General features: G+C 39.1%; 1 protein-coding gene across 1 annotated transcript in view; it reads left to right on the top strand.

Annotated features, from left to right (window-relative positions):
- Positions 1 to 22,431, top strand: part of rbfox3b (RNA binding fox-1 homolog 3b) — a 172,168-nt gene that overhangs the window by 127,795 nt on the left and 21,942 nt on the right. The window contains 2 exon segments of the mRNA XM_083545423.1: positions 13,260 to 13,510; positions 13,512 to 13,611. Coding sequence (XP_083401549.1) covers positions 13,260 to 13,510; positions 13,512 to 13,611 — 351 coding nt within the window.

The following is a 22,431-nucleotide window of genomic DNA, read 5'->3' as shown; positions in this document are numbered from 1 at the left end:
TTGACATCTACTGGCCAATCAGAAGCCAGGATTCAACATTACTGTAGCATTAAGTCATTGAAATTGTTTGATGGTTACACACCATAAAAGTTGTAAATGTTTATCTTGTGATGAAAAAAAGGAAACTAAGGTTGAATAATACACTTTATGGACAAAAGTATTGGGACACCTGACTTTTTCAGAGTGCGTCCAAACTATAACCACAAATTCGGAAGCGCACAATTGTATATTATATCTTTTTTTTTTTTTTTCAAAATATTACATTGTCCCTTCACAAGATATTCTTTCTATTGTCTGGAGTGGAAAATCTTCTGCTATAGAACTCCAACCCTCCTAAACACCTTTTTGGATAATTGCAATTCTAATTGTAAATTTCACTCTGTGAGAAATCAAGGAATTATGCTGTCTATCTTCAGGGCAGAGGAGTTTCCACTTTCTCTGTAATACAACAAGCTGCATTTTCATGAGAAAATTAAGAAAAAAGTAGACAGAAATTTGACATCATTCAGTTTAACTATACATTGATTTAAAAAAGAATAATAATTTTACTTGGCAAATACGTTGGACTTTGAACTCTGGTGCTGTAAAACACATTAGGACTCCTGATCGATGGATTTGTTTATTTATTTACTTCCAGTAGCCGTGTTAGTGTAGTGTTATTGTACAGAAGAAAAGAAATGACAATACATTTAAATGTATTTCTAAATATTTTATGAAAGGTTGTTTAATTTCATTCTGAATATTTCTATACAGTATCTCACAATATTGAGTAGACCCCTCACAATTCAGCAATCATTTTAGTATCTTCTCAGGGGACAGTACTATAGAAATGAAACTTGGATACTTCAGTCAATGTGCAGCATGTATGGCAGATCAGATTTACTGTCCTCTAAAAATAACACAACATATAGCTGTTATTGTCTAAACAATTATCGTCATGTAACCATGCAAAGCCACATGTCTTAACTATCATTGTTAATGTTTTTGCCTGCTTGACAGGATCGTACAAATTTATGTATCTTGTATTGGAGAAAGTTAAAATTTGGTGCTTTGAGTCCAATTCTCTCATACTGATCACTGGATGTTCAACATGGCATCCCATGGTAAAGATACTCTGAGGATTTGAGAATTTGAATCGTTGACCAGGGGCATATAGAGGTCTTCCAAGGCGGGTTTCTGAAATGTGAGGGGGTGTACTTACTTTTGTGATATACTGTATTTCTCTCTTTCACTCTCTCTCACTCTCTCGCTCTTTCTATATATATATATATATATATATATATATATATATATATATATATATATATATATATATATATATATATATATATACAGTGCAGTAAACAGACTGTGATGACCTGAAAATGTGAACTAAGTTTTTTCTAGAAATAGATTCTAATGCACTGAACTGGTGATGAACTGGTGTACAGAACTATCACTGTAGCTTAAACAGTACTTTAGGTACTTTTGCTGTTCTTTGCTACAGCAGAGCAGAATGAGTCTGGTGGCTACTCAGTATTTTGCTCAGGCTGGTTGAGATCCGAACAGAATATGTATCTATATGGAAGAAGGCAGTGAAGGTAAGAAGTGTGAAGGCTGTGTGCTTTCTAATAGGTGCCTAATGATTTTGCATTCCACTACATGAACGACTGTCTGACACATAATATATTAATATATTATTGATTAACAATCAAATGATTTATCAGTTAAAAACTAGTTGCTATGAATGTCACCCAAATGAGGATGAGGTTCCTCTTTTGAGTCTGGTTCCTCTCAAGGTTTCTTCCTCATAATATGTAAGGGAGTTTTTCCTTTCCACAGTCACCATGGCTGCTCATCAGGAATAAACACACACCATTCACCTTCACTCTTAAAATTCAGTAAAGCTGCTTTGAGACAATGTTTGTTGTGAAAAGCGCCATAGAAATAAACTTGACTCGACTTGACTTGACTTGACTATGAATGCAGGTGCCATTAGTCGTCTCCTTATGAATGACTTGTATGATATTAAATCAGTGTTAATGATGTAAAGCAGCCCTTTGTTACCAAACACAAAGTAACTACATTAGCATCCAATTATGATTCATTTAAAAACTGTTCAACATCAAACTGTTAATTACTTTAAAACTCTCCTTCATCTGAAAGATCACTGGGACACGTATGTGAATATTTGATCTGTTAACTGGATGTGTCAGATTTATTTCAGGACTCGACCAGAGAAAAGCTGTTTCTATCAAACATTGTTTACTTAATGAGCTGAGTCGATGTGATAGTGAAGGAACAGATCAAATAGATCAAATGATGTAAGGCTGTTGTGTCTCCAGGGAGATGCAGCTCTACCTCTGCCATGTTAATCTGTATTCTATGTGAGGCTCATGACACGCCTCATTCTCTGTAATGTTGTGAGACCTTATATTAATGTAGCAGCAGTGGTGTATAGTATCACAAAGACCAGTGATCGTTCTGCACACCAGTTCATCACTGTGCATTACACCTATTTCTAGAAAAAGCTCTGTTCACATTCGTCACATTCTGTTCACACTGTACTGCTGTCAACTCATTATATATACACTATACAACTTAATGTAGACGTTCTGCTGATCCTATCTGCTTCCTACTGCTTGTGATTGAGATGGTTTGGACATGTGCAGAGGAGGGACATGGGGTGAGAGAATGCTGAGGATGGAGCCACCAGGAAAGAGGAAAAGAGGAAGACCAAGGAGGAGGTTTATGGATGTGGTGAGGGAAAACATGCAGGTAGTAGTTTTAAAAGGGGCAGATGTAGAGGACAGGGGGGTTGGGAAACGAATGATCTACTGTGGCGACCCCCAATGGGAGAAGCCGAAAGAAGAAGAAGAATTAAAATCTCTCTCTCTTTTCCACTCCCCCGCTCCATCCTACCCTGGAGGCTCTTGGTTCGATCCTCACTATACCACACAGACGGCACACACAGATGTTTGGGATATAGTGTGGAGTTTTATGTGTTCGCATGTTGCGCGTTTCAAACCCTGGAGGAAATGAAGTCTTCCTTTCTTTAAGCCATAAAGTCCTTTCTGAGCGGAACGTGTGGAGACATTTCACTAATAGCTCTGTGTGTGTGTGTGTGCGTGTGTGTGTGTGTGTGTGTGTGTGTGTGTGTGTGTGTGTGTGTTGCGAAAACCCTTCTCCATTAGCTCCTATAGGCTACTGAGCTGTGACTCGGTTCATTTTGCTGCTGTAAAGCGCTGCGCTGGCATGACTGCAGGCCGGAGCTGGAGCGAGTCTCAGTGAGTGTCAGGAGAGTGAGAGTGAAAACCCAGAGCAGCCGGCGCGCCGTTTATTCCTCAAGGCTCTGTGCACATGAACACCTCCGTACTGCAGGCAGGGGAAAAGTTTGGAGGGAAAAAGAAAGTGCAGAAGGGCTTCCCGGGGTGATGAGTGACACATGGGTGCTTTATTTCCTGCTGATAGCTACATATATCTCTCCCTCTATCTATATCTATCACTCTCTCTCTCTCTTTATTGGTCTGTGTGTTTGCCCAGCAGACTTTCAAAATATGTGGTCTTATTTTTTTATTTCCAAATAAGTTTTAGGGCTCAGAGAAAGTGAAGAAAGAAAGTAAAGTAAAGTAAGTGACGTAAAACTAAATAATGTGAGTAAGAAGAAAATGGAAAAAGGCTTGATGGATGGATGAAAGGATGGATGAAAGGATGGATGAAAGGATGGATGAAAGGATGGAAACTAGGAAGAAAATTAAATAAAGTAATAAAGTAGGAAATGAAGCACACCAGAAAGGAAAGAAGGAATGGCAGAAATGAACAGATGTAAAAAACAAAACAAAACAAAAAACAAAGAATGATGGAAAACAAATTATGGAAATGGAAGGATGGGTGGAAAGAAATACAGTGACAGAAATTTAATCAATGAAATGAAAAGAAATTAAGATATACAGTGCATCCAGAAAGTATTCACATCACTTCACATTTAAAGCATTTGGCAGACGCACTTACCCAGAGCAACTTACAATGGAGCATTAAGGGCCTTTTTCAAGGGCCCAGCAGTAGCAGCTTGGTGGTGCTGGGATTTGAACCTATGACCATCCAAACCCAAGTCCAATGCCTTCACCACTGAGCTACTACCTACCTTCAAATTTTAGAGTGACCTTTTATTGTGTCCAGCCTAAAGCACACCTGTGCAGTAATCATGCTGTCTAATCAGCATTTTGATCTGCCACACCTCTGAGGTGGATGGATTTCCTCGGCAAAGGAGAAGAGCTCACAAACACAGATTTAGGCAGATTTGTGAACAATATTTAAGTAAAATAGGCATTTTATATACATAGAAAAGTCTTAGATCTTTGAGTTCAGCTCATAAAAAATAGGGGCAAAAAAAGTCTCGGTACATTGCTGTATTCATCTTTCTCTCGATCCTGACCAGTTTTCCAGTTCCTAATGCTTAAAAACATCCCCACAGCATGATGCTGCCACCACCATGCTTCACTGTAGGGATGGTATTGGCCAGGTGATAAGCAGTGCCTGGTTTTCTCCAGACATGTTGCTTTGCATTCAGGCCAAAGAGTTCAATCTTTGTTTCTCGTGGTCTGAGAGGTGCCTTTTGGCAAACTCAAGGCAGCCTGTTATGTGCTTTTTACCCTGCATTAAACTCACACCATCATACCTCACATAACACCAGGCAGGGAAGAGAAAACAAGTCACGAGAAGCTTGTGACAGTTGACCGGTTCACTCTGTAAATGGGCCCACCCCCGTCTCCCTCTGCATTGGTATGCTCCACACGCCTCTCCTCCATAATGAAATATTCACGGGTCAGTGCATGCGTGAGGAATGACGGGGGTCAGTCAATTGCTTTTCAGCGACTCATTTTTTTGGACTTTGGACGTTCATTAGATGTCAAGGCAATCGAAATGCGTCTGTCATGCACACACACAAACACAAACACACACTCACACACACACACACACACACACACACACACGTGCTAAACAGACGACCGTACATTGCTCCTCTTCCTGGACCTCTCTTACAGCTTTTACTTTTTCCTAAGTATGGAGTTCTGTATATGTGTGTGTGTGTGTGTGTGTGTGTGTGTGTGTGTGTGTGTGTGTGTGTGTGTGTGTGTGTGTGTGTGTGCCTGAGTGATATAGAAAGAGAGAAAGAAATCCTCTGGTAGCATGGTAAATAATTCAGAACTGATATCTGCAGTATCCGCCGGACAACTCTATTATGAAGCAGAAACAGTGATTTCTATCTCACACACACACACACACACACACACATTCATATATATATATATAGATATAGATATAGATATAGATATATAGATAGATATATAGATATATAAGCCAAACCTTTCTTTACATGCTCTCCTTCCGTTCCTTTACTCATTCTCCCACTGTTTATTTCTTGGTCTTTTTTTCATTTTCCTGCGCTCCATCCATTCACCCATTCTCCCTCTGTTCTTTGAACTGTTTTTCATCTCACTCTTTCTCTCCTCATTCGTTTACCTGCTTACCCTTTGTTCATTTACTCATTTTCCTGCTTTCGCTTCATTCTTTTTCCCTCTCTTCCTCTGTTTCATTCCTCTTTAACATTTTGATCTTTGTTTAATTTACACACTCTCTCTCTCATTTACGCACTTTTCCATCGTTTATTGACCTGCACTCCCTCCATTATATACCCTCTCTCCCTCCATTCATTCACCCGTTCTCCCTTTGTTCATTCACCCGCTCTGCGTTTGTTCATTTACCCTTTCTCCCTCTATTCATATACCCTCTCTCACTCTTCCTCTGTTCGTCTTCCCACTCTCTCTCTGTCCATTTACCCACTCCACTCTCCCTCCGTTTATTTACAATCTCTCCCAAGCCGTTTTTCCCAAGCGCTGGTGAATTCTGACACATGCGACGCTCATAATCACAGTTAATAAGCTTCCTTATTAATGAGTAGAAGAACACACATCATTAGAACTCGTAATATCCCCCATCTCTCTCTCCCTCTCCCTCGTTCTCTCTGCACTGGAGGGATGAGTGTAGTGATTAGTGAAGCAGGCTGATGGTCCATGGTGAGAGTTGAGAGTAAAAGCGAATGTAAGCTATTGTTCAGATCTTCATGAGAGGAATTAGTGTGTGATTAAAGAGGCGAGAAGCGAGAAAGGAGACATTAACACCGAAACACTCGGATCATTAGCATCTTACCTTTTCCTCAAGTGCCTGGGATGAAAAGAAAACAACAAAAAAAAGAGGGTCAAGGTTGCAACATGGCCGATTATTAAACCACTCCATCAGGTTCATGGGATTGTTTGGAGACATTTCCATGCTGATGGGCTCTGTGAACAAATTAAGAGTGTTTCTTTTGTTTGCAGGGAAGAGGCTTATTTAGTAAGTGATAGAAAAATAGATGTACAGTGTGTGTATCTTACACACACACACACACACACACACACACACACACACACACACGTTTTGTGGGGGAAGTGGCTTAGGGGAAGTGGTTCTTTTTTTGTCTCTGTGAGATTGGCATCGTGATCAGGATGCGTTTTTCTCTCCACCCATGTTGTGTAATGAGTAAGTTAGTGAAGTAGATGTAATTAATCAAATGCCTGTCCGAACCCGAGCGCTCAGGAGCAAACAGAGACATCACGTCCAACAGAACCGGCTAATTAAAGTTCAGCAAGGGATGGTTGGTAGGAAGAGGCTAAAGTCGCTGTCGTAAATAGTACCTTAAGTGAAAAGGGATTAAGAGTGTTTTTTGAAACACTTAGAAGCAGGAGCTAGTGATCAGATGTTTTGCTATGTAGTAGATGAATTGTAGAAATCCATGCATCCCTTCTGAGCATCTAGGTTTCTTCATGGATGCAACATGCAGGAAATGTTGCAGTGAGGAGCTACGATAAGATAAGATAAGATAAGATAAGATAAGATAAGATAAGATAAGATAAGATAAGATGAAAAAAATTATGTAAGATAAAAGATTTTCCAGTTTTCAGCTAAGAACTGATGAGCCCAAGCTTAAATATGCATGATATATGGGACATTGGGACTCTCTCACTCTTTTTTTTCTCCCTTTCTCAATTTTCCTTGTGTAATATTTTTCCTCTTCCTGAAACTCAAAGATCTATTTACCCCAAGCACTGTAGTGTTAAACCCTTTGGTAGTGATACATATATATGAATGATAACAAAGAGTCTGAGTTTCTCCTGTGGCTAACTGACCTTTGACCTTCTTATTGGTGCTATTTCTATCCCAGAGGAATCCTTCTACTCTATACTTGACAAATTTATGGTTTCCATGAAAGCCCCACAATGGGATCCACTGAAATAGAGCCTTACTTTCTCATTAGTGGTTCTATGTTTGAGATATTATTTATTTAACACTGGCTTTAAAAGCTGCCCTGACAACAATGCATTGAAACTGGACAATACATAGTTTGTTCATTTTTTTGACAATTCTATTGTCATTCTGTTTACACTTTATTATGGTGGAAAAACAACACTGGTGTATTGCTCATGTTTAGCCTGGCTGCTCTTTGAAAGCAGTGAAATTCTGGAGTGTTTTTCTGCTCCCCATAGTTTAAAAGAGTCGTTATTTGCATAAGCTTTATCAGCTACCTGGAAATAATTTACAGATCATTTTCAAGATCAGTGTGCAATAAAAATTTCGGTTGACACAATAATCGCTTTCGGAGAAAAACCTCCTCAAGCTGCATCATCGAGATCCAGCAAGAACCAATGGCATCGGGTTTAAGTTCGGAATTGGAAGGAATGCATTCACACTTCTGTTTTCCTTCCATTCTGCCCCACGTGAGCAAAAGCCTATGCAATTCTCAGAATAGCAGTTAGGTGTGTAGTTATGTATGAGGTCTGCCTACCCATGTGTGCAATTCAAGTATTAAATCTCTACTTTGTGCAAGTAGCTCAGCTCCGAGGCTCGCAGTGTATATGATCTCACTAAGAATTCAAACCTCCCTGTCTCCGCATGCGGCTAGGAGCTGAAACGGCATAATAAAGTAGTGTTTATAAGCAAAGCAGAAAACTGGGAAAGATGTTTGATCTCGAAGCTTGTACACACCCACTCTACTAATGCCTACTAACTTGAGACAGGGGCAAGGCATCGCCCCGAACAGCTGCATCTTCAGAGAGAGAGAAAGAGAGAGATGGAGAGACTATGGCCCAAGGGACAGAGAAAGAAAGAGTGATAGGATGAACATGAGAAGGAAGATAATGTGTATGTGTGTGAAACAGATAGAGCACAGGCATAATGGAGGGAGAGAGAAAGAAAAAGAGAGATGGAATCAATGTTCATTTGAGAATGGGCATTCCCTGCAGTCTCATACGTGGAGGTGGAGCAGTTTTACCCTTTCACCCGTAATAGCTTTTCCATCAACGGGTTAGGCAAATTGGCTCTCAGGGAGCCACCGGTCAAACATAAACCCCCTCAGTCTGGGTGGTTCCACTGATCATGGGTTAATACTAACAACAGCAAGTTGAATTTGGTCTGCAGTACTAACATGGACTAGCGTTTATAGTGTTCCTTACATACTGTTCAGGTCATATGTGACCCGATTTGACATTTGACAGCAATAATACATTTATATAAAAAAATATATAATAAATATGGAATTTAATGACTTTTCCTAAAGTGACCCAAAAATACACAAAAATGAAAATATTGTCAAATATTCTACTTCTGTAAAGGTGCTACAATGTTTTGTACATTGAGGCTGTTCTCGGTCAGATTTGACCCATATCTATTGAAATGGATAGAAAGGAATTAGGAAAAAAGGAAAGGAAAGGACAGGACAGGACAGGACAGGACAGGAAAGGAAAGGAAAGGAAAGGAAAGGAAAGGAAAGGAAAGGAAAGGAAAGGAAAGGAAAGGAAAGTGGAGAAGGACAGGACAGGACAGAAAAGAAAAGAAAAGAAAAGAAAAGAAAAGAAAAGAAAAGAAAAGAAAAGAAAAGAAAAGAAAAGGAAAGGAAAGGAAAGTGGAGAAGGACAGGACAGGACAGGACAGGACAGGACAGGACAGGACAGGACAGAAAAGAAAAGAAAAGAAAAGAAAAGAAAAGAAAAGAAAAGAAAAGAAAAGAAAAGAAAAGAAAAGTGGAGAAGGACAGGACAGGACAGGACAGGACAGGACAGGACAGGACAGGACAGGACAGGACAGGAAAGAAAAGGAAAGGAAAGAAAAGAAAAGAAAAGAAAAGAAAAGAAAAGAAAAGAAAAGAAAAGGAAAGTGGAGAAGGACAGGACAGGACAGGACAGGACAGGACAGGACAGGACAGGACAGGACAGGACAGGACAGGAAAGGAAAGGAAAGAAAAAATATTTAATGTGACTCTTCTCAAACAGTGATTTGTTTATTTCTGGTCTTTTTTTTTGTCAGGTCGCTCTTATATACGCTACACCAAATGACTCCAAAAAAAAAAAAAAAAGATTTGTTTATTTTGATGAACGAGATTCAAAGAGCTGAGTCACTAAAATGATCTGATCTTCCATCACTGCAAGCAAGTCCTGGTGTTCCTTGACCCCCTTTTTTAATTGCATTTCCTTACATTTAAAAACCAAATTCAAGAGGCTCGATCAGTGAATAAGTAGAAAACGAGAAGATTATTATGCATAGTGCACACCCTATGCTGTCAAAATAAATGGTGATCTAGTGGTTTCTTGTATTCCCCACGGTCCACTGGTATAAAAGTAGCCTCAGAGGTACAGAAGTTGTCCTTATGATCCAATTATGTACTATAATTATGTTCTACTAAAATTATGCACCTCTAACTAAAGGTACAAAAGACATACCCAGGAGACCGCCATCTCGCCGACGAGCACTTTTTTTTTGGCTACACAGAGCAAGATGCATACTTTTCTATTTCTCAAATGCTGAAAGAAAGACAAAGTATGGTCAACAAGCCACTTTTGTGTTTTGGGAATAGGTAAATGCAGCATCAGCTCTATCACTTGTCAGATATTCAGAGTCTTTTCGCAGCCAGTCCGTTCCCATTGGGCCTAAGAGTTTGTCATCCACATCATAGATATGAGATCTTTGACAAGAAAGCCCTGGATGATTCACGTTCGTCTGACGAGTTTTCTTTTCTGCCATTTTCCTATTATAACTGCATGGTCCTGAAAGTTGTAGTCTGCTGCTTGGAGAAGCGCATTTTGTGTTCGGGGGGGAAAAGTCTGAGCAATGGTCATTGATATCCACCAAATAAAAGTCAAAGCCGCTGGAGAGAAGTTGTGACTTGTTGCTGATTGACCTCGATGCAAAGCTCACGGGACAGCACATTGGAGACAGTGGAGGAAAAATACCCGACAAGATCGTTCTCTGTAAAAGCCAGAAAGGCGTAGGAAGGGAGTGCAAGATGAAAATTAATGTCAAGCCGTGGGACTGAGTAGGTTTCAAGAGAGATCACGAAACACCAAAAGCTTGAAGCGTGCAAAGACTGTAATGCGACAAATGAACAGAGTGCAATAAAAAGGGAAAAGAAAAAGGATTGGAGAAGAAGGTTGAGTTTATTTGAGTTTACTGATGTGCTGTTAAAATTGCCACTACAACCCCCACTGTCTGTTTGTTTTGTTTTTTTAATCAAGGACGGTTGTAGCATTCTGCTTACGTGTGTCCTGTCGGTAGACCTCAAATCACAGGTGTCAATATGGCAAGCTGACCAGAGCAAATCTTCCAGAAGAAAAATGTTTATCGACTTGTCGTGCACTTCTTCTACACGAGAAAAAGCCTGAAATGAATGCATTAGGGAATGTTTTACAGTGTGGAACTCAATAGACGTGAATCTGCTAATCCGCTGTTATTTCTATGATAGACTCTGAATGCTTAATTGCATCACCCATCACCTAGCGACCTAAAAATGTTGCACTGGAGAGCCAGAACAGGAAATGTGGAAGGATGTGCATAGAAATTATGTAAACCTGCCTGTTTTTTCCCTTTATTGCCATTACCATATAACCTTTTTTTCATTAAATTTTATACAGAACTAAAATACAGTATGGATTTAAGCCTATGTTTAGTTTGAGGAAATGTTAGTATATTGTAGGGATGTGCAGCTCCATAACTGAGGCGGATGTGAGATGTGATTAACATCTTCATGTGAAGCCAATGATACGATACGATTCTCAGATTCTCATATACGCGATATGATTCACCCCATTACTATGCAGTGCGATACAATTTCGATTTAAAACAAAGCTATTTAATGCAATACGATACTTTTGTTTCGTTAACAAAAATCATAAATCACTTTTTACTTAAGTACCATTCTGACATTCTGAAAAAAAAAAGACAAAAAGTTTAAATAAACCAGATGTTTTTTTCCTGTTCTGTCTCTGGGATGCAGCTCTACCTCTGCTATGTTAATCTGTGTTCTATGTGACTCTTCGGTTTTGGTAGCATTGTGATAATTCATATTGAGAAAAATCGCTCGAGAAACTGTAGAGAAACTGAGGAGAAATCAATCTACATATAAAATATTGGTCACAAATTATTGGTCAGTTTCATTATAATTTCATTTCATTATAATTAAATATGAATAAATTGGTTTATACCGATGCAAATATGTTAAAAACAATGCGTCAGTTTGTGTGTGTGTGTGTGTGTGTGTGTGTGTGTGTGTGTGTGTGTGTGTGTGTGTGTGTGTGTGTATATATATATATATATATATATATATATATATATATATATATATATATATATATATATATATATATATAATCACTTATTAGACTTATTAGCAATTTCAAAGAGGATTTTTTTCTTGGATTCATGCATATCATTTATGGATTTTTTTGCTGTTGATAGGGAGAAAATTATATATATACAGTATATATACAGCAAAAAAATCCATAAATTATATGTGTGAATCCAAGGAAAAAAATCCTCTTTGAAATTGCTAATAAGTCTAATGAGTGTTTGCAAACAAGAAGTAAAAAAAAAAAAAAAAAAAAGAATTATGGGTTATGAGATGGTCTTCTCACAATCAAAAACATCCAGAAAAGAGACAGGAAGCAGCAACAACAATGATGAAGAGAAGTGAGCGAAAATGCACTTATCGCTCCCACCCCTCACCACTGTGTCTCCCCTCACACTCTCTCCGGAAGGAAATGGAGGCCACTTTATCTGTTTATTGTATGTGTTCTTGTTCCTCGCCAGCTGTGAGCTGCTTGAAAGAATTACACGTCCGTCTCGGCCTGTGCGGATCCAGAAATTCGATTTCAAAGATGCATGGAATGTGTTATTAGATTGTGTGGTGATCGTGTCTCACCACCCTCCCATCTTGTTCAAGGGATATTAAGAGCTTGTGTGTATCTCCATCATGTGGAGTTATCAGTCCGTCATATCGCTCCATGGTATCTCAGGGCTCTGTGTTGTGTGTGGTGGAACGATAACATAACCTCCTGTATTGGCCCTTGCCTGACTTTGCGATGTGCATGACTGAAAACATCCATTATTTCAATATCACACAAGTCATGTGCAGTGTTCACACTTTTGCCCTACTTCCTTTCACACTGTGTTCTTCACTTGCTTTCTCAACCCAGGGGTCAGGAGCACAAGACCAGTGTATCATCCATCATCTACTGCCAGGGATAGATATATAATATAGAGGGAGAAAGTGATCACAAGGAGAGAGGAGGAGAAGACACAGTAGACATTGTATTAGAAGTCTATTTCACAGTCAAACAGCTGTTGAGATGATCAAACAATCTCATAAGAATCAAAGCCAACACTTGCTGAGTTAGTGAGGTAATCTCCATCTAAAAGCTCTGGCTAAAAGCTAATGAGATTCCCTATGGTGAAAATCCATTGAGCATTGCTCTGCTTCAAAAACTGTTTTTTTTTTTCCCCCTACTTCTGATCAAGGCGTTTGCTAATTGTCAGTGAGATTCACTCTGATCACTGCTTTCTTTTAAAGCGTGGGACATCGCTGCTTTAGGAACTCCTCAGCCAAGCCAAGTTTGGAAAAGAAATCAGTGCAGTAAACCTCACCATCTATCTGAACTACTTTCCTTCTGTTGTGCGCTTTGAACAGTCGGAGAGCAAAGAGAATTTTGCGAGAACCAATTGTTTTTAACCAAACTTTGTTAGTTATTTAAAAAACCTTAAAAAAATAATAAAAAGAAACATCACTAACAACATCTACATAAACCCCAGTGGACTTCTTTTCTAGTTCTTGTCCTGAACATCATTTCAACCTACCTAACACTCCAATCGAACAGGCCTTGCCTCCATTTTTAAATTTTTTTTCCTTCTGTTTCCAGGGTAACCAAGAGGCAACCAATCCGGTGGACGCGATGGCTCAGTCCTACACCCCAGCACAATTTCCTCCCCCACAGAACGGTATCCCAGGAGACTTCACCGCACCCCATGCCCTTCCCACGCAGGACTACACAGGACAAAGCCGAGTACCCGAACACACCCTGACTATCTACACACCAACACAGACACACAGCGACCCAGTAAACAGTGACAGCAACACAACAACCATCACCAACACAGTGAGTACACATGTAGCAATCAAACACAACAGACCGACACTTAACCACAAGACTCAAGGTGGCTCAAGGTTTATTCAGAGTCTGTGAATTTCGGTGGCCCTTGGAAATATACCCTGTATAGAATGTCGCTTGTGATGTTTATGATCTTATTTGCAAAAAAAATCTGCAGGTTTTCATTTCAACCAAGTAGTAAAAGCGAATGAATGGATGCTAATTATGAACTATTGCTGTGTGGCTCCTGGTTGTTTTTGTGGGGAGGTGGTACCTAAGTGGTTAAAATATTGGCTCAGAAGGTTATGAGTTTAAATCTCAGCCACACCAAGCTGCCACTTCTGGCCCCTGAGCAAGTCCCTTTGGCTCTGGATAAGAAAGGTGCTTTATACTTGTCGAATGTAATTTAAATCACAGTGAAATTCTTCACATATCCCAGCAATGTTATGAAACTGGGATCAGCATGCAGGGTCAGCCTTGAGCACAGAGGGTTAAGGGCCATGCTCAAGGGCCCCAGGAGTGTCAGCTGGCAATACCAGGGCTTGAACCTAGAATCTTAATGCAATGAAATACTAAATCCAGGCTGTTGAATCATGATGCATGCACGAGTTGTTAATGGGATGCTCTTGACCAAATAAAAAAATGCCTTTCTTAAAAAAAAGAAAGAAAACTCGCTAGTTTTAAAAAGTAAGAGAACCGAAGAAACATGGGGACTTTTTAAAAATGTTTAAACATCTTTACACTGTGACAGTGAACAGTGACAAGCCTCTAATAACCTCGAAAACAAAGTATCATTGAGTCAGACTAATGAGGCCAAGAAATCCTGAATCGACCAAACTTCCAAAACAAACCCGCAAAACTTTTGTTTGGTCTGTTGTATGTGTCTTGGCAGCGATTTGGCATGTGGTGCAATCATGGACACATTTCATAAGCAATTTTTTTTCCTGGCATTATGTACCTCATCACCCTGATTGCATTTCATTACCCCTGTTCTAAACCCACATTTCCAGATGTGTCACCTCTCACTGCTGCATACTAATGGTCATCACCACCACGGTATCATTGACCAGACAGATCAGCCTCCTTTGCTCTTTTTTTTTTTTTTGGTGCCTCCCATCCGCCATGTTGTCATTAGCATTTTTTAAAAAGTGGGAAAACGATCCATGGCTCGTCTTCCTCAAACGTTTTACAGCTTTGGTCCAATTTTCCTCATGCTGTGAGTTCATTATCCGGCCTTTATCTGGGAGAAGATTGGAGGTGCTGAGTGGGTGCTGTGATTGTGAAATGGAAGATTTGAGACTAATTCTTGTCCGGGATATTGGCGTGAAAAGGAATAGAGTTACCAGAACAGGCTAATAAATGGCGGCGGAACGGTATTACATGGTCCACTGTCCGAAATAATGAGGGAAGAATCTTCATGTGACACGAATATAATGATATGTCAGAGACAGGATTATTATAATACCCCAGTGTGTGTCATGAGCTGTCATGTCTCCTTATGACGACTCATGGCCAATTACTCATTTGTTTTGAGACAGAAGACATGGAGCTGTTTGTTGAGGTTGCATCACAACCTCTCAATGTGTCTCGGCGTCTCAGGAATTATCCAGGCAGGACAGTTTGGGAAGAAGCTCGTGTAAATGTTGAAGACACTTTGGACGTGCAGCAGGACTCACATTTCTGTCTTTTTTTCTTCTCCTTTTTTTTTCCTTTTTACATGATCATTGCCACTGGTACAGCTGCTAGAGTTGCTGTGATTGAGAAGAAGTGTAAAGTCTGGATCATATGGAGCAATGAAGAAAAAATCGGGACATAGCGTTCAAAGAAATCTTTGGTCAAAAGCTATTTCGATGAAAGTATCAAATCCAGAAATGGTCTGTCTTCCTGCGATCCCCAGCACTGGCTAGGTTTAGCCGAAAGCCCTTAACAAGCATCATGTTATCGATCCGACCTTTTCTAATTACATCCAGCGAATTTACGCCAGCACTAAATAACCGCACTTCTTTACAGTTCAGCCGAATCTCGGCTTTCACGCACAGCACAAACCGGTGGTGTTTATTACACTCCTGCGGAGGGTCTATGAGCCCGATCGGCCTGTTCCCATCACGCACCGTGCGTTTTGTAACAGTTAATTTAACCCTGATGATTTGAATGTGTAAATGTGATCTTTTTAAGTGATTTCCCAGCGTGAGGCGCTCAGGCTACTGTGGAGTCAGTCTTTCGCTGCGGGAGGTCGGGGGTTGGAGCTCGGCGGTACATATTACCGTGACTTGATTGCATGCTAAATGTTTTTTGGAGTTTTAAAGAAATCAAAAGTCATAAGGCAACCTTATGCAATTTTTAAAACTTCACTTTGGTTAGAGTTAATAATAATGATCCATTTCTATGAACTTCGGCTGGGGAGAAAAGCATCTTAAAATGAACTGCGCCTCAGTTTAAAGAAAACTGTAGAAGAGTTTTTATTAGCATAAGATGTAGAAGCAACATGCAAGAGACCTGGTTTTCATTGCCAGTCCAAATATGGAGGTCCAAATCGGGGACTGAGGTTTTTTAGAGAGTTGTATAGATGTTGCTTTTGCATTTGCTGGAACATTCAAACTCCCTCACAAACGTATTAAGTAGCGGACCACAAGTTTGTTTTGTCTCTGCCTCGAAATTTGCGTGTGGTTTCACTGCTTTTTATTATTATTATTATTATTATTATTATTATTATTATTATTATTATTATTATTATTATTATTATTATTATTATTACTATTATTATGAAAATTATTAAACTTGAAAACATACACAACAATCCCAGGGGCACAAAAAAGAAACTAGATTGAGTGCAGTGGCACTGTGGCTACTCCACTATGATTTGCAGTTCACCGAAATACCATTTGTATTGACGGTCTCACTATGGATTCTTCTGCTTTTCATGTCCAGCTTCAAAAATTTCTTCTAAAAGGGAAAAAATCCTGACCATTCGAGGGAGTAAATGAATGAAGAATGAAAGGAATGAAGATATTTGATAAAGTATGCTGAAATAAGTAGAACAGTTAAGTAGATTATATCTTTAGAAAAATTATTATTAAATATAAAACAAACTCTTTCACACACACAAACACACACACACTTCTATATGTATCTTTATTACCCAAATGGGGTCTAACAAATGCAATATATTTAATAATATTTTTCCATTTATTTAATTAAATTTAATCAATTTAATTTGTGCCAATGTAATTGATTGACAATATAATAAAAGTGAATTGAATTATTTTAATTTATTCAGTTTTATGTTTATAAAATAAATAAATATTGTTTAACCAGGTGGGGCATTTTATTTAAAATTGTTTTAACAATGTTTAAAACTGTTCAAATATTGATGATCAGGGTAAGGGTTAGTAAATTTTTATAATAATTTACAGCATTAATAAAAAACAACAAGCATTTCTTCCGCATAAACGTGCCAAAATGTAACCAAACAGTGACTTAAAAACTGAGGTACCGTGAATTTTGCGTACTGTTGTGCCCCTATTATTTGATCATTCATTGATTTTTAGCATCATTTTCCACCAAACTCAAGTCAAGTGTTGACAAACAGAGCATCTTAGGACAACTTCAATAGGAATCCTTGCAAACAAGAAGCATTCTCATATACAGGTAGTCTCCGACTTAACATGGAGATTTTCCCCTTGTAACTTGAAAAAAATCGAGTTACAAATCCAGGCGAAGCGTGAAATATTTTTACAATCGTATCGCTTACAAAATTGTACGATAGAAAAATCGTAAGTTGAGCCATCATAACTTGGGAACCATCTGTACTAGATTTTCGTTAACTTGCTTCATTTACACATGCTCTTAGTGCAAGCAGTCGCATCACAAACATAAGCAAATTAAGGGGAGGGGAGGTGGTAGCTCAGTGATTAAACCTTTGGACCTTGGATTGAAAAGATTTTTGAGTTCCAATCCCAGCAGCACCAAGCTACCAGTGCTGGGCTCTCGAGCAAGGCCATTACCAATCAACTACTCAGTTGTAAATCGCTTTGGATAATTTTTCCGTGCTCCTGTCCTGTTAATGTCTGTCTAACCATAACAACACTTTTCCCAGTATCACTAAGGTTAACAGAACATGACATGGCAAGTTAAATAAGCCTCCTTACTTAAAATACAGCACCGATCACGCATATCATGACATCTCGACACGAACCATGATACCGTGATCAGCCCCCAAAAAAAGAAAAAGTCAAAAAAATTTCTTAAGGCTCTGGGAGAAGCAATTAAATATTATTGGAAAAGAAATCTGTTGTAGCTCCACACCAATGTACATTATATGGACAAAAGCATGTAGACACCAGACAAAGATTGATATGTGCTTGTTTTTGAAAATCCCATTCCACATTTATTCCCCATTCACTCTATAATATCCTGCACTATTCTGGGAAGATGTTCACTAGATGTTGGACTGTGCTTGTGGAGATTTGTGCTAGATTCATTCAGTTATAAGGGTGTTAGTAAAGTCAGGTACTGATGTAGGTGAGGGGAAAGGGCCTGGGGTTCAGTCAACATCTCAATTTATTCCAAATGTGTTCAATAGGGTTGAAGCTCTATAGCAGGAGATCTTAAAGTCAGGTATCCCAGTCCATACAGTCTTATTGTACTTGCTGAAGTGTCTTGAGTTGTGTATGCAATGATAAATCATGGTCAAGAATTAAGGTCACATTTATGAGCATAGTAAAATAGTTGGAAAATTGGAAAATATTCCGGATTAGAAAAACATTCAGTTTCCATAGTGTTTGAAAGGCATAACACCTACTGACCAATCACAATCCAGAATTCAACAGTGTCATTGGATAGGAGTCTTAAATTTATTCTTTATTCTATTCAGGCTTTGCGAGTTCACAGAGTTTATCAGTGAAGAAAAGAAGTAAAGTTTCTCAGGGCTTTAGGAGGATACTTAAAATTTGTCGAGTTTCACTCCAGTTGGAACGGTTCTTGAAAAGTGATTTTTGGAGAGTGTGTGAGTGTGCGATTGATAGAGAGAGAGAGAGAGAGAGAGAGAGAGAGAGAGAGAGAGAGAGAGAGAGAGAGAGAGAGAGAGAGAGAGTGTACAGGGCTGCAGAAGAGCTGCGGGGCATCCCTATTGATTCAGCTAGCCAAAACAGATTAGGCGTACAGCGTGGCCTCCTTTCCCACGCTCTAAATCATTCATGCTACACCGTGTTCAATCTCTTCAGCAGCAATAAATAAAACAGGTAAGATTTAGCTAAATAGAACGCGGGGAGAGAGAGAGAAGTACAGAAACGGTGGAGACACGGAAAGGAGGATAAAGGATCAGAATGAAGCGGGCTGAGAGAAATGGAAGACAAGCTTCTTTTTTTAACTCTCAGTTTTCTTAGATGAAATGAAGCGGATCTTCAAAGGCAGGTGAAACGCATCCAGTCGAAAAGAGAAAACCAGACGACCTTGAAAACTATTTATCACTCTTTGTTTTGTATTTTTTAATGCCTTTTAACTCCAAACATTTGCTAATTCTGATGTACAATACTGGATGCCATTTTCACAGCTATTTGACTTCTATAGTGCTTTCAAAAAAGACCAGTGAATACCCGCTGTTTTCTTGATCACTTTCTTGATCATTTTCAAGACTATACCTCATAGGGTTTAGGTCAGAGCTCCAGAGCAGGATCGTCCACTCCAACCCATGTAAAGCATATCTTCATGGAGCTGGATTTGTGCACAGGGCCATTGTCATGCTGGAACAATATTCTCCTAGTTCAAGTGAAGGGAAAATGTAATGCTAACAAATCCAAAGCCATCCTATACAACTGTGTGCCTCCAACTTTGCAACAATACTGTACGATAAGCATAATGACCTGCTTCGTCTCCTTAATAAGATTTAAAGAGATCACTTCACCTTTCCATGACATTCGTCTCTCGCTCGTGAATCGATCACATCTTCTTTTTCTTTACTCGACTCGACTCGCTTCCTCCGTCTCGCTCGCCGCGTTCTTCACTTCGCTTTATCGAAGGAGATAAGTTTGACATACGGTCAGGACTACAGAAAGATGAAGTCCGTATGAATAATAGATACCGTATACATCCAGCGTTACCATTGAGCGTTCAGCCTGAGAGCAGATGAGCAGATTTAAGGAAGCTGTTGTATCTATTTTATTCGAGTTGAAGCGAGAAAAGAACAGATTCTCAACATGTTTCTGATACAGTGCCTCTATTCCATAAGTAAATGTTAGACACATTGTTAGAGTTCATTCCCACATCACTTTATTCGCATTCTTTGATGGTTCGTGTTTATTTTATACAACAGTTAGATCTGGTCCACTAATTTGATTGGTTGAAAGGCATTCCAGAGTGTTGGTATTTCTTTAGAAGTGCAGTGGGATGTTTTATCCTCTGAATCACACATGATTTTTTCATCCATATATGATTCTCATATTCACAGTTACAGCATTTGGCTGATGCCCTTATCCAGAGCGATGGTGATCTGGAACGCTGACTGCACCCCAGGCTCCCCCAAGGCCACTGGGGTTGGATGATCACAAATCTAAACAAGCACACTCCAAAATCTAGTAGAACATCTTCCCAGAAAATTGGAGGGACTTAATGGGCAAATGTACGATTTTTTGGTCAAGTGTTCACATACTTTGGTCCATATAATGTATCTCTACTAACAGCATTGAGATCTTCGTCATCGCAAAGAACAGAATGGAGAGAATTACAAAAAAGAAGAGACAGAAGGCAGAGAAGCTCGTCTCATCCTGGACCTCACTCCGCACCTCACCTCTGAGTGATCCATCTCTACAGAACCTCCTTCAGTCGGATCACCAGTTTTGTAACACAAAAGAAAAAAACCTGAACAGAGATGTTTGATCAGCTTTGTGTTTCATTCTTAATCATGTCCTGGGGTTAAGGAAAGAGAGAGTGAAGTCTTCTCATTCGATCATCACTCTATCATCACTTTCTTCTGCTCTCTCTCTCTCTCTCTCTCTCTCTCTCTCTCTCTCTCTCTCTCTCTCTCTCTCTCTCTCTCTCTCTCTCTCTCTCTCTCTCTCTGTCTCTCTCTCTCTCTCTCTCTCACACACACACACTTTTAGTATTTTGTATTTGATTCCATTTCATCTGCAGGCCTGCTGTGAAGAGACCCCACAACACAGGAAGAGATAAGACAGACACAGACTCCCATATACACACACACACACACACACACACACACACACACACAGAAGCAAACGGATAAGATAAAAAGAACTGTGTATGTGGGCCATTAAAACAGACAGCAAAGATAGAGGCATAGGGAGAGATATATAGAGAAAATGAGAGAGAAGAGAGAGAGAGAGAGAGAGAGAGAGAGAGAGAGAGAGAGAGAGAGAGAGAGAGAGAGAGAGAAAGAGACAGCAGTGGGAGGGGAGGAGTGTTTAGGAAAAGAAATCGTGAGAGACAGAGACTTTGTCCTACATTGGCATCTTGCAAGTTTGTAACTATTTTTGATTTTTTTTTTTTTTCCATTGTATTTTCTACCGATGCCAATAAACTTCTCTGAAATTGCAACAGAATAAGAACATATAGGGGGAATTTTATGAGTGATATGGTTTGGAGAATTTGTTGTTTTAAATAAAAAGATCAGAGATGGCAAAAGTACACACATCCTTCTCTTAAGAAGTACAGGTACTCATTTTTAAAAGATTCTGGTAAAAGAAGTGCTAACTAAAACTTTTTCACTCAAGTTGAAGTAAAGAAGTTTGGGCTCGGACCTGTAATTAAGTAAAAAGTAGCCAATTCTACTTCCTGTTTTAGTGTCACGCTGGTAACTGGACATCACATCATATTAACATTAGGGCTGTCAATCGATGAATAAATGTGTGTTATGCGGAATTTTTATTTCACCTTTTATAATAATTTATTTATTTGATTAGATTTTTTGATAAAAATGGTCAAACAGAAATGTGCGCTGCGTTAATCGTGTGCTAATAAAAATTTGTGCCATTGAAATTAATTTGCAGCTGATTTTGACAGCCCCAATTAATATATTAATTCAAAACAAATAAAAAATGTTGGCATCTTATGAATGTATCCAAGCTGAATATCCACCATATAGAACACAAGCAGAGAAAAGATGATGATCAGGTGATCAGGAATGTTTCTGTTCTCAGTCATGTTTACATCACTGACTCCCTCTGTCTCATCGATGTTAACCCCAGACTTCTAACTGCCTTCTGCTGTTTATTGTTAACTTAATAAACTACTGTGTGAGAGCCAGGATACACCAGTGGTAGATTGAAAAAGCTTCGCAATGACAAGAAACAAGTGTTGGGGAAATGGGTGAAAAATTAACACCAAACAGATTGAAAACTAAAGTAACGAGTCTGTTTTTAAATGTCAGAAGAAGAAAGTACAGATACTGTATTTGTGTAAAAATGTAATAAGTGAGAGTAAAAATAAAATAAATAGTGACGGAAAAATACCGATACCAGAAAATCTACTTAACTACAGTAATAAAGTATTTGTACTTTGTTAGTTTTTACCATTGCTTTATTTATCATCTCACTCTCTCATCCTCCTATTCAGTCAAGTCAAGTCAAGTCAAGTTTATTTGTATAGCGCTTTTCACAACAGACATTGTCTCAAAGCAACTTTACAGAAAACAACAGTGAAGGTGAATGGTGTGCGTTTGTCCCTGATGAGCAGCCGTGGCGACAGTGGCAAGGAAAAACTCCCTTAGATGATATGAGGAGAAACCTTGAGAGGAACCAGACTCAAAGGGGAACCCATCCTCATAAGGGTGACATCAAGAGTTTGGTCATAAATCTTTCAACAATACAGAACAATTTGTGATCATCATAGATCCAGCATCAGCTTCTCCATGCCAGGGCCTTTAAACACTCGGCATCTACTTCTCCATGATCATCCATAGGTCCATAATCTTCACGAGGTGGGACGTGAC

Source organism: Silurus aristotelis (genome assembly GCF_946808225.1).
Source record: "Silurus aristotelis genome assembly, chromosome: 6".
Lineage (NCBI taxonomy): Eukaryota > Metazoa > Chordata > Actinopteri > Siluriformes > Siluridae > Silurus > Silurus aristotelis.
The sequence above is the reverse complement of the archived record's forward strand: the minus strand, read 5'-3'. Positions and strand labels throughout refer to the sequence as shown.